The sequence below is a fragment of the Pristiophorus japonicus genome, chromosome 2 (genome assembly GCF_044704955.1).
Source record: "Pristiophorus japonicus isolate sPriJap1 chromosome 2, sPriJap1.hap1, whole genome shotgun sequence".
NCBI classification, from domain to species: Eukaryota; Metazoa; Chordata; class Chondrichthyes; family Pristiophoridae; genus Pristiophorus; species Pristiophorus japonicus.
In genome coordinates, this window is record NC_091978.1 from 329,893,866 (window position 1) to 329,908,016 (window position 14,151).

General features: G+C 46.0%; 1 protein-coding gene across 5 annotated transcripts in view; it reads left to right on the plus strand.

The window, feature by feature from the left end:
• LOC139248186 (la-related protein 1B-like) overlaps positions 1-14,151 on the plus strand; it is a 105,322-nt gene that overhangs the window by 18,854 nt on the left and 72,317 nt on the right. For all 5 annotated transcript variants that reach the window (XR_011591008.1, XM_070871962.1, XM_070871936.1 and 2 more), the window contains one exon: positions 8,061-8,122. Coding sequence is in view for 4 of the 5 variants with exons in the window: in XM_070871962.1 (XP_070728063.1) it covers positions 8,061-8,122 (62 nt within the window). In the remaining variant the exon portion in view is untranslated. The remainder of the gene's footprint in view (positions 1-8,060; positions 8,123-14,151) is intronic.

The window sequence follows — 14,151 nt, forward strand, 5'->3', positions numbered from 1 at the left end:
ACCATGATTGAGTATTCTATTCTTTCAATAAATGGTAGAATGTTTATTACCTAAATAATCAACACAGAATGTTTAGGGGGTTTCTTCGACTGGTATTGGAACGTTGACACTGTTGTTTTTTAAAAACTGCCTTTTTCCTGTTCCCAGCTGAATTTGCTGGAAGGTAGGGTTGATAGTAAGCAGGCACTTCTGTGGCAACAATTTGCATTGAACAAGGTTGAAAGGATGTAATACAGATATCTGAATGACCAAATTATGTGTTAGTGAAGATTATAAAGCTCCTTGAAGAATTTCAGAGAACTGCAGTCTACGTGAATTTTATTCCTACATTAGCAGGTGAGCCTTTCCAAAAATCGTTGTCTCTAAAGTGAAGTTGGAGAATGTTTAAGATTTGACAACTGGACTTTGATGTTGCTTGTAATCACATTTCACGAGCAATTTAAATTTGGTGTATAATTTTAACTGTTTAAAATGTAGTAAAGTAAGGTCCCCTCCCTCCCTCCCTCCCTCCTTCCTCTGCCCCCCCCCTTCCCTCCTTCCTCTGCCCCCCCTTCCCTCCTTCCTCTGCCCCCCCTTCCCTCCTTCCTCTGCCCCCCCTTCCCTCCTTCCTCTGCCCCCCCTTCCCTCCTTCCTCTGCCCCCCTTCCCTCCTTCCTCTGCCCCCCCTTCCCTCCTTCCTCTGCCCCCCCTTCCCTCCTTCCTCTGCCCCCCCTTCCCTCCTTCCTCTGCCCCCCCTTCCCTCCTTCCTCTGCCCCCCCTTCCCTCCTTCCTCTGCCCCCCCTTCCCTCCTTCCTCTGCCCCCCCTTCCCTCCTTCCTCTGCCCCCCCTTCCCTCCTTCCTCTGCCCCCCCTTCCCTCCTTCCTCTGCCCCCCCTTCCCTCCTTCCTCTGCCCCCCCTTCCCTCCTTCCTCTGCCCCCCCTTCCCTCCTTCCTCTGCCCCCCCTTCCCTCCTTCCTCTGCCCCCCCTTCCCTCCTTCCTCTGCCCCCCCTTCCCTCCTTCCTCTGCCCCCCCTTCCCTCCTTCCTCTGCCCCCCCTTCCCTCCTTCCTCTGCCCCCCCTTCCCTCCTTCCTCTGCCCCCCCTTCCCTCCTTCCTCTGCCCCCCCTTCCCTCCTTCCTCTGCCCCCCCTTCCCTCCTTCCTCTGCCCCCCCTTCCCTCCTTCCTCTGCCCCCCCTTCCCTCCTTCCTCTGCCCCCCCTTCCCTCCTTCCTCTGCCCCCCCTTCCCTCCTTCCTCTGCCCCCCCTTCCCTCCTTCCTCTGCCCCCCCTTCCCTCCTTCCTCTGCCCCCCCTTCCCTCCTTCCTCTGCCCCCCCTTCCCTCCTTCCTCTGCCCCCCCTTCCCTCCTTCCTCTGCCCCCCCCTTCCCTCCTTCCTCTGCCCCCCCTTCCCTCCTTCCTCTGCCCCCCCCTTCCCTCCTTCCTCTGCCCCCCCCTTCCCTCCTTCCTCTGCCCCCCCCTTCCCTCCTTCCTCTGCCCCCTCCTTCCTCTGCCCCCTCCTTCCTCTGCCCCCCCCTTCCTCTGCCCCCCCCTTCCCTCCTTCCTCTGCCCCCTCCTTCCTCTGCCCCCCCCTTCCCTCCTTCCTCTGCCCCCCTTCCCTCCTTCCTCTGCCCCCCTTCCCTCCTTCCTCTGCCCCCCTTCCCTCCTTCCTCTGCCCCCCTTCCCTCCTTCCTCTGCCCCCCCTTCCCTCCTTCCTCTGCCCCCCTTCCCTCCTTCCTCTGCCCCCCCTTCCCTCCTTCCTCTGCCCCCCCTTCCCTCCTTCCTCCCTTCCTCTGCCCCTCCTTCCTCTGCCCCCCTTCCCTCCTTCCTCTGCCCCCTCCTTCCTCTGCCCCCCCCCCCTCCTTCCTCTGCCCCCCCTTCTCTCCTTCCTCTGCCCCCCCCTTCTCTCCTTCCTCTGCCCCCCCCCTTCTCTCCTTCCTCTGCCCCCCCCCTTCTCTCCTTCCTCTGCCCCCCCCCTTCTCTCCTTCCTCTGCCCTCTCCTTCCTCTGCCCTCTCCTTCCTCTGCCCCCCCCTTCCCTCCTTCCTCTGCCCCCCCCTTCCCTCCTTCCTCTGCCCCCCCCTTCCCTCCTTCCTCTGCCCCCCCCTTCCCTCCTTCCTCTGCCCCCCCCCCACTTCCTTCCCCTGCCGCCCCCCACCCGCACCGCTCTCTGCTCCGCTCTTTCTCCTCCCTCACATCGATTTTATAAAGATAAATATAACCTAAAGTTGCATAAATGTTTTGTTAAATAACTTAACCAGCAATGCCCAAAGTTTGATCACTTAAGATTTGATATTTGCACTGTCAATATTCAAACCTGATTCAACTGTAACCCAGTGCAGTGTTGTTCATTGATGCCACCCTTTTTCGCATTATTCCAATAGATGAATTGTTTTGAAAGGATCTAATCTGGGTGCCATTAAATATTTTTATTGAATATGTATTGCATTAATTGATGTACTATAGAATTAATTCTTGATTGGCAACGTTCTTCGTATTCTCTCCTTTTTTAAACTAACTTAGCAGTAACAGATGAACAATGAGTGGTGGGTGAAGTTGTACCTTTTTTATAGTGTGATAAGAGTAATTGTAGAAAAAGGTAAATCATGTACACTTTCATACCTTCACGTAGTCCAGATAGAGTGACAGTAGAAGTATTGGAAAAGTTCATCTGAAGGATGTTGCTGTGGAATAGGAATAGAAATCATGTAAAAATAGGAAATAAGATGTTGCGTTAAAAAGTTTGAGGAAAGGGATTTTTGTCAATAGATGGCTACAGCTATTGCCATATTTTAAAACTTTCTGATGGCAGCTTGTCATTTAAGTTTTGCTCGTAAAGTTGCTTGTCTCTTACTGTGATCTATATCACTAAGTTTGTGTTCAAATACAGCAAGCCGCATGCAAGCTGTAACTGAAGAAATTTGGGGTGTTGAACTTTTTTTTTTAAAGTCTCTGCATTGTGAATAGGGATGTCTTTTTGTCCAATTGGTGTATGTAGGAAAGGTCTCTTGCCTTTGATAGCACAAACACGCTGACAAAGACACAAAAAGTGGTGACGTGCCACATAACTGCAGTTAATGTACGTATGTCCACATACATTTTCCTGATCATAAACTATTAATGGCGCACAAAGTATTCAGCATTATCAGGTGATGGATATGTTCAAGCTTCTGATGTAATATGATGCAGCTTCCCATAGCTTGGCATTGCGTTAGATTGAAGAAAGCTAGAATTGAGAAATCTAAATTACTCATTCTGTACAGGAATCTGAATTGGCACATTGTATTGTACTTTTTATTTATTTTTGTTACAGGAAAAAATGCATTTTTTAAAGTTTTTCAATAGTTCTTGTAGACAGTAAGATGGAGTAACTTTGAGCATTGTACACTTGGTATTGCATCGTATTGACAGCATAGATCTGCTGGTGTTCATGCTCCACACGGGCCTCCTTCCACCCTTCAATCCCATCAACATATCCTTCCGAGGGGGAGTGTTTGCTAGCGCTGTTGGGGAGGAGTTAAACTAATATTGCAGGGGGATGGGAACCTATGCAGGGAGACAGAGGGAGACAAAAATGAGGCAAAAGCAAAAGACAGAAAGGAGATGAGGAAAAGTGGAGGGCAGAGAAACCCAAGACAAAGAACAAAAAGGGCCACTGTACAGCAAAATTCTAGAAGGACAAAGGGTGTTAAAAAAGCAAGCCTGAAGGCTTTGTGTCTTAATGCAAGGAGTATCCGCAATAAGGTGGATGAATTAACTGTGCAAATAGATGTTAACAAATATGATGTGATTGGGATTACGGAGACGTGGCTCCAGGATGATCAGGGCTGGGAACTCAACATCCAGGGTTATTCAACATTCAGGAAGGATAGAATAAAAGGAAAAGGAGGTGGGGTAGCATTGCTGGTTAAAGAGGAGATTAATGCAATAGTTAGGAAAGACATTAGCTTGGATGATGTGGAATCTATATGGGTAGAGCTGCAGAACACCAAAGGGCAAAAAACGTTCGTGGGAGTTGTGTACAGACCTCCAAACAGTAGTAGTGATGTTGGGGAGGGCATCAAACAGGAAATTAGGAGTGCATGCAATAAAGGTGCAGCAGCTATAATGGGTGACTTTAATATGCACATAGATTGGGCTAGCCAAACTGGAAGCAATACGGTGGAGGAGGATTTCCTGGAGTGCATAAGGGATGGTTTTCTAGACCAATATGTCGAGGAACCAACTAGGGGGGAGGCCATCTTAGACTGGGTGTTGTGTAATGAGAGAGGATTAATTAGCAATCTCATTGTGCGAGGCCCCTTGGGGAAGAGTGACCATAATATGGTGGAATTCTGCATTAGGATGGAGAATGAAACAGTTAATTCAGAGACCATGGTCCAGAACTTGAAGGGTAACTTTGAAGGTATGAGGCGTGAATTGGCTAAGATAGATTGGCGAATGATACTTAAGGGGTTGACTGTGGATGGGCAATGGCAGACATTTAGAGACCGCATGGATGAATTACAACAATTGTACATTCCTGTCTGGCGTAAAAATAAAAAAGGGAAGGTGGCTCAACCGTGGCTATCTAGGGAAATCAGGGATAGTATTAAAGCCAAGGAAGTGGCATACAAATTGGCCAGAAATAGCAGCGAACCTGGGGACTGGGAGAAATTTAGAACTCAGCAGAGGAGGCCAAAGGGTTTGATTAGGGCAGGAAAAATGGAGTACGAGAAGAAGCTTGCAGGGAACATTAAGGCGGATTGCAAAAGTTTCTATAGGTATGTAAAGAGAAAAAGGTTAGTAAAGACAAACGTAGGTCCCCTGCAGTCAGAATCGGGGGAAGTCATAACGGGGAACAAAGAAATGGCAGACCAGTTGAACAAGTACTTTGGTTCAGTATTCACTAAGGAGGACACAAACAACCTTCCGGATATAAAAGTGGTCAGAGGGTCTAGTAAGGAGGAGGAACTGAGGGAAATCTTTATTAGTCGGGAAATTGTGTTGGGGAAATTGATGGGATTGAAGGCCGATAAATCCCCAGGGCCTGATGGACTGCATCCCAGAGTGCTTAAGGAGGTGGCCTTGGAAATAGCGGATGCATTGACAGTCATTTTCCAACATTCCATTGACTCTGGATCAGTTCCTATCGAGTGAAGGGTAGCCAATGTAACCCCACTTTTTAAAAAAGGAGGGAGAGAGAAAACAGGGAATTATAGACCGGTCAGCCTGACCTCAGTAGTGGGTAAAATGATGGAATCAATTATTAAGGATGTCATAGCAGCGCATTTGGAAAATGGTGACATGATGGGTCCAAGTCAGCATGGATTTGTGAAAGGGAGATCATGCTTGACAAATCTTCTGGAATTTTTTGAGGATGTTTCCAGTAAAGTGGACAAAGGAGAACCAGTTGATGTGGTATATTTGGACTTTCAGAAGGCTTTCGACAAGGTCCCACACAGGAGATTAATGTGCAAAGTTAAAGCACATGGGATTGGGGGTAGTGTGCTGACGTGGATTGAGAACTGATTGTCAGACAGGAAGCAAAGAGTAGGAGTAAATGGGTACTTTTCAGAATGGCAGGCAGTGACTAGTGGGGTATCGCACGGTTCTGTGCTGGGGCTCCAGCTGTTTACATTGTACATTAATGATTTAGACGAGGGGATTAAATGTAGTATCTCCAAATTTGCGGATGACACTAAGTTGGGTGGCAGTGTGAGCTGCGAGGAGGATGCTGTGAGGCTGCAGAGCGACTTGGATAGGTTAGGTGAGTGGGCAAATGCGTGGCAGATGAAGTATAATGTGGATAAATGTGAGGTTATCCATTTTGGTGGTAAAAACAGAGAGACAGACTATTATCTGAATGGTGACAGATTAGGAAAAGGGAAGGTGCAACGAGACCTGGGCGTCATGGTACATCAGTCATTGAAGGTTGGCAGGCAGGTACAGCAGGCGGTTAAGAAAGCAAATGGCATGTTGGCCTTCATAGCGAGGGGATTTGAGTACAGGGGCAGGGAGGTGTTGCTACAGTTGTACAGGGCCTTGGTGAGGCCACACCTGGAGTATTGTGTACAGTTTTGTTCTCCTAACTTGAGGAAGGACGTTCTTGCTATTGAGGGAGTGCAGCGAAGATTCACCAGACTGATTCCCGGGATGGTGGGACTGACCTATCAAGAAAGACTGGATCAACTGGGCTTGTATTCACTGGAGTTCAGAAGAGTGAGAGGGGACCTCATAGAAACGTTTAAAATTCTGACGGGTTTGGACAGGTTGGATGCAGGAAGAATGTTCCCAATGTTGGGGAAGTCCAGAACCAGGGGTCACAGTCTAAGGGTAAGGGGTAAGCCATTTAGGACCGAGATGAGGAGAAACTTCTTCACCCAGAGAGTGGTGAACCTGTGGAATTCTCTACCACAGAAAGTAGTTGAGGCCAATTCACTAAATATATTCAAAAGGGAGTTAGATGAAGTCCTTACTACTCGGGGGATCAAGGGGTATGGCGTGAAAGCAGGAAGGGGGTACTGAAGTTTCATGTTCAGCCATGAACTCATTGAATGGCGGTGCAGGCTAGAAGGGCTGAATGGCCTGCTCCTGCACCTATTTTCTATGTTTCTATTTCTCCAAGCTGCTTCTCAAATGCATCAATGTTAGTTGCCTCAACTACTTGTGGTAGTGAGTTACACATTTTAACTACTCTCTGCTTAAAGGAGTTTTTCTAAATTTCCTATTGGATTTATTAGTGACCATCTTATATTTATGGCCCCTAGTTTTGGTTTCACCTGCAAGTAGAAACATCTTCTCTACATCCAATCTATCAGATCCTTTCATAATCTTTTCTAGAAAAAAGGACCCCAGCCTGTTCAATCTTTCCTGAAAGGTATAACCTCAGTTCTGGTATTATTCTAGTAAACGTTTTTTGCACCTTCTCCGGTGCCTCCAATAATATGGAAACCAGAACTGTTCATGGTGCACCCGATGATCTAACCAAGGTTCGATACACATTTTACATACATTCTCTGCTTTTCAATTCTGTCCCTCTAGAAATGAACTCCAATGTGATGTTTGCTTGTTTTATGGCCTTATTAACCTGCATTGCTATTTCTAGTCATTTGTGTATCTGTACTTCTGCTCCTCTGCCCCATTTAGACACTTATTTTCGAAGGAGCATGTGGCCTACCAAAATGTACCGCATCGCACTTGGCTGTATTGAAGATCATTTGCCAATTACATGCCCATTCTGCAAGTCTATTAATGTCCTCCTGTATTTTGTTGCAGTCCTCCTCCACATTAACAGCAACCCGCCTGCCCCCTCCCGCCGGCAAAGTTTGGTGCAGTCTGCAAATTTTGAAATTATACTTCTAATTCCCGAGTCCAAATTGTCTTTTTGTAAATAGTGAACGAATAGTGGTGCCAGCACCAAGCCTCATGGAACACCACTTTGTAGGCAGTTACATTTATTTTATTAAAAATGAATATAATTTCTTTGCACTTTTTTTGCTTCATGGTTTTGTGGTCTACGAAGCCATATCTGCAGACCATTGTGTTGTCCTGCAAGTCTGACTAGTAAAACTTTCAGTTATCTTTTGTTGAAATGTCTGGTTCACACACGTTTTAATATGCAATTGTATGGGAATAAATGAATAGAACCATATAGATGAAAATATATGGTGATGCAGTTCATTAGAACACTAATATATTGCATCAGGAAGTAATGAGGTATAGATTTGCACCTCTGATGTGCCAAATCTCCTGTTTTTGCTATGCTGCTGGGGATGAGAAAAAAGAGAGGGCGGAATCGTGGGAGTGTGGTTCCTGGCTACTCTTGTGCACGCTTCAGAGCGGAAGGGTGAAAACTAGCAGCGCACTTGATTGTACAGTATTGAGAAATTACTGCAAAGGCACCCAGAAGAAAGCACTATTTTCTAAAAGGAGTCTCATCACAAAAGGGGTGCATTTTATGGGTTTTCTGGTGTTGGCCAAATCCACATGTAATATTTAATCCTTTTTGTAATATTCTGATGCGTATTTTGTTTTGATTGACTTTCTTGAATTTCCATGCGTGAATTTTCAGTTATGCACAAAAGACTTAAACTGAACATTTCAATTTCAGAGCAACAAAGTTCAACCAAAGTAATCAAGGCAAGCAAGCCCAAGACAAAGAAAACGGGAAAGGTATGTAAAAGAAGCGAACAGATCCTTAATGGACTGCCTTGTGTAGTTTTATAGGCCCCAAGTTTCCACATGCTACAAAATGGGCGACCCTCCGAGCTGGGCGCCTATTTTTCGCGCCGAAAACGGCGCCGGAAAAAAAACGCTCAATTCTGGAGCGCCCAGCAGCACAATGGCAGCTTGGCGCGGCGCCCAGGGGGGCGGAGCCTACCACTCGTGCCGATTTTGTAAGTGGGAGGGGGCGGGTACCATTTAAATTAGTTTTTTCCTGCCGGCAACCCTGCGCGTTGGAGCGTTCACGCACGCGCAGTGTGAAGGAAACATTGGCACTCGGCCATTTTTGTAGTTCTTTGTAGCTGTTTAATTTTTGAACATTTTTTAATAAAAGCACATTGCCCTGCTGTCGGGAATGGCTGCTCAACTTGTGAGGCTTCCTGCAGCCTTCTCACTGTCTCCTCCCCCCCCCCCCCAGCCCGCCCGCTGTCGGGAACGGCTGCGTCCGTTGTCGTCCCCCCCCGCTGCGTTCGGTCGGTCGGGCCCGCACTCCCTCCCTCCCCTCCGCCATCTGGAACGGCTTCCTCCCCCCCCCCCTCTGCTGCAGTCGGTTGGGCCTGCACTCCCCCCCTCCCCGCCCGCCATCTGGAACGGCTCCCCCGCTGCGGTCGGTCGGGCCCGCACTCCCTCCCGCTTCCCCCCCCCCCCCCCTGCTTCGGTCGGTCGGGCAAGCACTCCCCGCCCGCCGTCGGGAACGGCTGCCTCCTCTCTCTCTTTTTCCCCCCCCCCCCCCCCCCCCCCCCCCCCCCCGGAACGAACAGCTGCTTCAACTTGAGGCTTCCTGCAGCATTCTCCCTGGCTGAAGCACTTTCACACAGGTAGGAAGATGGTTTATTTGCTTTTCTTTGCTTATAAATTTTTATTCGGGTTGGATTTATTTGTATAAGTATAAATAAGGATTTATTGTAGAATTTAATGACTTCCCCTCCCACCCCCCCCCCACCTCGTTCTGGACGCCTAATTTGTAACCTGCGCCTGATTTTTTAATGTGTAGACAAGGTTTTTTCAGTTCTACAAAAATCTTCGCTTGCTCCATTCTAAGTTAGTTTGGAGTACGTTTACTGTGGAAACTTTGAAATCAGGCGTCAGTGGCCGGACACACCCCCTTTTGGAAAGAAAAATTCTGTTCCAAAGTGAAACTGTTCTAACTGACTAGAACTGCAGAAAAAAAAATGTGGAGAATTGCGATTTCTAAGATAGTCCGTTCTCCACCAGTTGCTCCTAAAAATCAGGCGCAAATCATGTGGAAACTTGGGGCCATAGTGAGCCTATATATTAAAATTATATCATGTGTCGAAACCATTAAACTATATAGCCCCAATCATTGGAAAGTTTTATTGACCGCTCACCCAATTGCCCAGTGAAGTGGTTCTCAAATATATTTTTGGGTCTAGCCAAAAATAATTTTGTAAAATAGCTTGACACTTTGCGTTTTGGAATTGATAAAGTGATTATCCTTGTATGTTCTGTAACTTATTAGAGAAATATATATTTCTTTCCAGTGGTTTCAGATTGTTTCTTCCCTCTGGTCCATTTTTCCAAATTCCAATTTCTTTTTACTTTTTTTTCCCCCCCTAATTTGCATTATTTCTGAAGGTTTCTTATGCCTTACCCATTCTTTGTGACTATTCCTGTTCTGCTTTTACTATCTGAAAAGAGGAGCAAGGGATGAGTTAATGTCTGGGGTATGCACCATTCACCAATTCTGACAAGGCTTGTCACCCAAAATATGAACCCGAGCCTGACACTTTTTTTTACCCCTAGTACTGTCTAATTGTGTTTCCAAAATTTGCAGCATTTTTTTTCTTTGTCTCTCTGGTTGCTGTCTGATTTTTGCACTTTATCCACCCATCAAGCTCTTGCATCAAGTCTCGGATCAATTTTTTTAACTTTCCAAATGATCTTTTCCCATCTACAGTCCTGCATTTTGTTTTAAACTATCATGGTAAGATCTGCTGTGGGAGAACCGGTGCTAAACACTGACATAAATATTTTCTTCACAACAACACTTAGTAAATTGTTTTTTGTTATTTTATGCATCATTTCCTTGTAACAGATTCAAATGGGCAGGAGGCATCAGCAAATCAGTAGAGTTGGTAGATTTGTTGCTGCATCCTGCAGGTATATAGAATCACTGACACGGTGGGTAAAGGCATTCCAGAAGGTTGAAAATATCCTTGTTTTTTTTTTGTTGTTACTTGCAATGTTGTTACTGGCCTTGGCACCTCTGGACTTGGGAGGGAATGAAATAAGCCTACTTCTGATCACACACTTTCCAACAAGTGTCACTGGTTTATCATTTAGTGGCAATCCACACAGCCTTATTTTCACATGAAGAATGACCACTTTGCCATAGTCTTGGACAATTTCCAGCACCTATGGAATTATACTCCAGCACTGTCGGGGAGGTTGGGCATGCAGCAAGAGGCCAAGCCCAGATTTGCTAATTCTACTGATGTGCTGCTGCATCGTGCCCATTTGAATCTTCTGCAAGGAAAGTAGTGCAGAAAAGATTAAACAAAACAATTTACTGCCTGAGTAAGTGGTGTTGTGAAGGAAACATGGCACTGTGATTAGTGCTGATTATCCCACTCCAGGTTGTGGTGATGGTTAAATTACTGTGAAAGTAACGGTGACCAAGGAAACAAAAATTAAGCTATGAAGAAATTAAAATTGTAGGAATCTTTCCAAGGGTCAGCAGGTTTGTTTGAGTAGCCAATCGATACAGACCAGGAAAGATTCATGTTTGATCCTCCGTCTGCAGTCTTGGAGAGCAGTCGAGTTGCTACAGTTGGCCTCAGTGCCAGTATAATAAAGGAGGGAAAATTGTGCAGACCTGCATTGTGGAACCAAATCTTAGGGCAGTCAGTGCTTTAAGGAAGAGAGAAAAATTCAGCTCATTCTGAAGAGCTGGATTGCAGCCCTTGATTTCCCCTGACAGCACATACCACATTCATTTTTATGATTTCAACCTCATAAAAGTAATCTCACTGCGGAGTGGGGAGGGGGGGATGGTAGGAAGGAAGAAGAGTTGAAGTAGACTGTAAGAAATTTGTACCCTGTGAGGTTGTAATGTTTTCTCGATGATTATAAATAATGCCTTGTTCTGAATTGCACACTTCACTTCTCTCCCATCTCCTTGCAGGTCTCTGTTCTACAGAGTATATAGATCAGAGGGTATCTGGTTTTATGTTTGAAATGGAGCAGCATATTTAATTAGAGTTTGAGTTCAAGAAAAGAAGGGGAAAAAAATCAACTAAGAGTACCACTCGTGGAAAGTGTCTGTGGACTTTAATTTGGCTGTGACTCTTCTGTGCCCACCCTCCAAAAGAAAGTCAAATAGCGTGCTATTGCTCACTATTTAGGCCCTCATAATAAGAATAGCCAATTGTAATGAGCTGCAGGAGGATTGTGACTGTACAATCTTTCCCAAGCTAAGAGTCACATTCTTGATGTGCCATCAGGTTGCTGTCATCCAGAGACTTCTCCATTTTGAAGGCCTGCAGCAACAAATGGAAGCATTTGGTGCCACTACTGCAACTTCAGCAGCTACCACTTGCATTTATATCGTGCTTGCTCTAAAGTGCTTTACGAGAGAGTGGTGGACACTGATCACAATAGGAAAGAAGTTCAACAACAACTTATATTTATGTAGACCCTTTAATGTAGTAAAACATCCCACGGCGCTTCACAGGAGCATTGTAAAATTTGACACCGAACCACATAAGGCGATATTGGGGCAGATGACCAAAAGCTTGGTCAAAAGAGGTAGGTTTTAAGGAGCATTTTAAAGGAGGAAAGAGTAGTAGAGAGGCTGAGAGCTTTAGGGAGGAAATTCCAGAGCTTTAGGACTTTGGCAGCTGAAGGCACAGCCACCAATGGTGGAGCGATTAACATCGAAGGATGCTGAAGAGATCAGAATTAGAGGAGCACAGATATCTGAGAATTGTGGGGCTGGAGGAGATTACAGAAATAGGGAGGGGCGAGGCCACCGATGGATTTGAAAACCAGGATGAGAATTTTAAAATGTGAGCTGCTTAACCGTGCACACAGGAGTGGTGGGTGAATGGGATTTGGTGCGAGTTAGGACATGGGCAGCCGAGCTTTGGATGACCAAGTATACAGAGGGTTGGGATAGTCAAGTCTAGACCATTACCAAGGCAGATGAGAAGTAGACTGATTAAAGAAATACGTTTTGAGTATGTGTTTGAAAATAGGGGGTGATTGAGATGGAAATTTAGCATGGTAATTCCATAATGTGAGGGCATAGTGGCTGAAGGCTTTGCCACCAGTAGTGTGGAGAGAGTGGTGGACATAGACCAGAATTGGAGGGTCTATCTTGGGATGTAGTGTTGCAGAAGCTTGCATAATTAATATAGTGAGGCCGTGGAGGGATTTAATGACGAGGAACAGAAATTTGAAGGCAGCCATGAGGCCATTGGGGTGATGAGTATGTGGGAGTTCATGTAGCATACATACTTGATTGTATTGGGCTATGACAATATATTGCAATTTTATCATATCTACAAAACATGTTTGATCAACAAAAACAACTTGTATTGCCGTTATAGCGCTGTTAACTTAAGAATACATCCTTATTCACTTTAAGCATAATAGAAACATAGAAAATAGGTGCAGGAGTAGGCCATTCGGCCCTTCTAGCCTGCACCGCCATTCAATGAGTTCATGGCTGAACATTCAACTTCAGTACCCCATTCCTGCTTTCTCGCCATACCCCTTGATTCCCCCTAGTAGTAAGGACCTCATCTAACTCCTTTTTGAATATATTTAGTGAATTGGCCTCAACAACTTTCTGTGGTAGAGAATTCCACAGGTTCACCACTCTCTGGGTGAAGAAGTTCCTCCGCATCTCGGTCCTAAATGGCTTACCCCTTATCCTTAGACTGTGACCTCTGGTTCTGGACTTCCCCAACATTGGGAACATTCTTCCTGCATCTAACCTGTCTAACCCCGTCAGAATTTTAAATGTTTCTATGAGGTCCCCTCTCATTCTTCTGAACTCCAGTGAATACAAGCCCAGTTGATCCAGTCTTTCTTTATAGGTCAGTCCCGCCATCCCGGGAATCAGTCTGGTGAACCTTCGCTGCACTCCCTCAATAGCAAGAATGTCCTTCCTCAGGTTAGGAGACCAAAACTGTACACAATACTCCAGGTGTGGCCTCACCAATGCCCTGTACAACTGTAGCAACACCTCCCTGCCCCTGTACTCAAATCCCCTTGCTATGAAGGCCAACATGCCATTTGCTTTCTTAACCGCCTGCTGCACCTGCATGCCAACCTTCAATGACTGATGTACCATGACACCCAGGTCTCTTTGCACCTCCCCTTTTCCTAATCTGTCACCATTCAGATAATAGTCTGTCTCTCTGTTTTTACCACCAAAGTGGATAACCTCACATTTATCCACATTATACTTCATCTGCCATGCATTTGCCCACTCACCTAACCTATCCAAGTCGCTCTGCAGCCTCACAGCATCCTCCTCGCAGCTCACACTGCCACCCAACTTAGTGTCATCCGCAAATTTGGAGATACTACATTTAATCCCCTCATCTAAATCATTAATGTACAGTGTAAACAGCTGGGGCCCCAGCACAGAACCTTGCGGTACCCCACTAGTCACTGCCTGCCATTCTGAAAAGTACCAATTTACTCCTACTCTTTGCTTCCTGTCTGACAACCAGTTCTCAATCCATGTCAGCACACTACCCCCAATCCCATGTGCTCTAACTTTGCACATTAATCTCTTGTGTGGGACCTTGTCGAACGCCTTCTGAAAGTCCAAATATACCACATCAACTGGTTCTCCCTTGTCCACTCTACTGGAAACATCCTCAAAAAATTCCAGAAGATTTGTCAAGCATGATTTCCCTTTCACAAATCCATGCTGACTTGGACCTATCATGTCACCTCTTTCCAAATGCACTGCTATGACATCCTTAATAATTGATTCCATC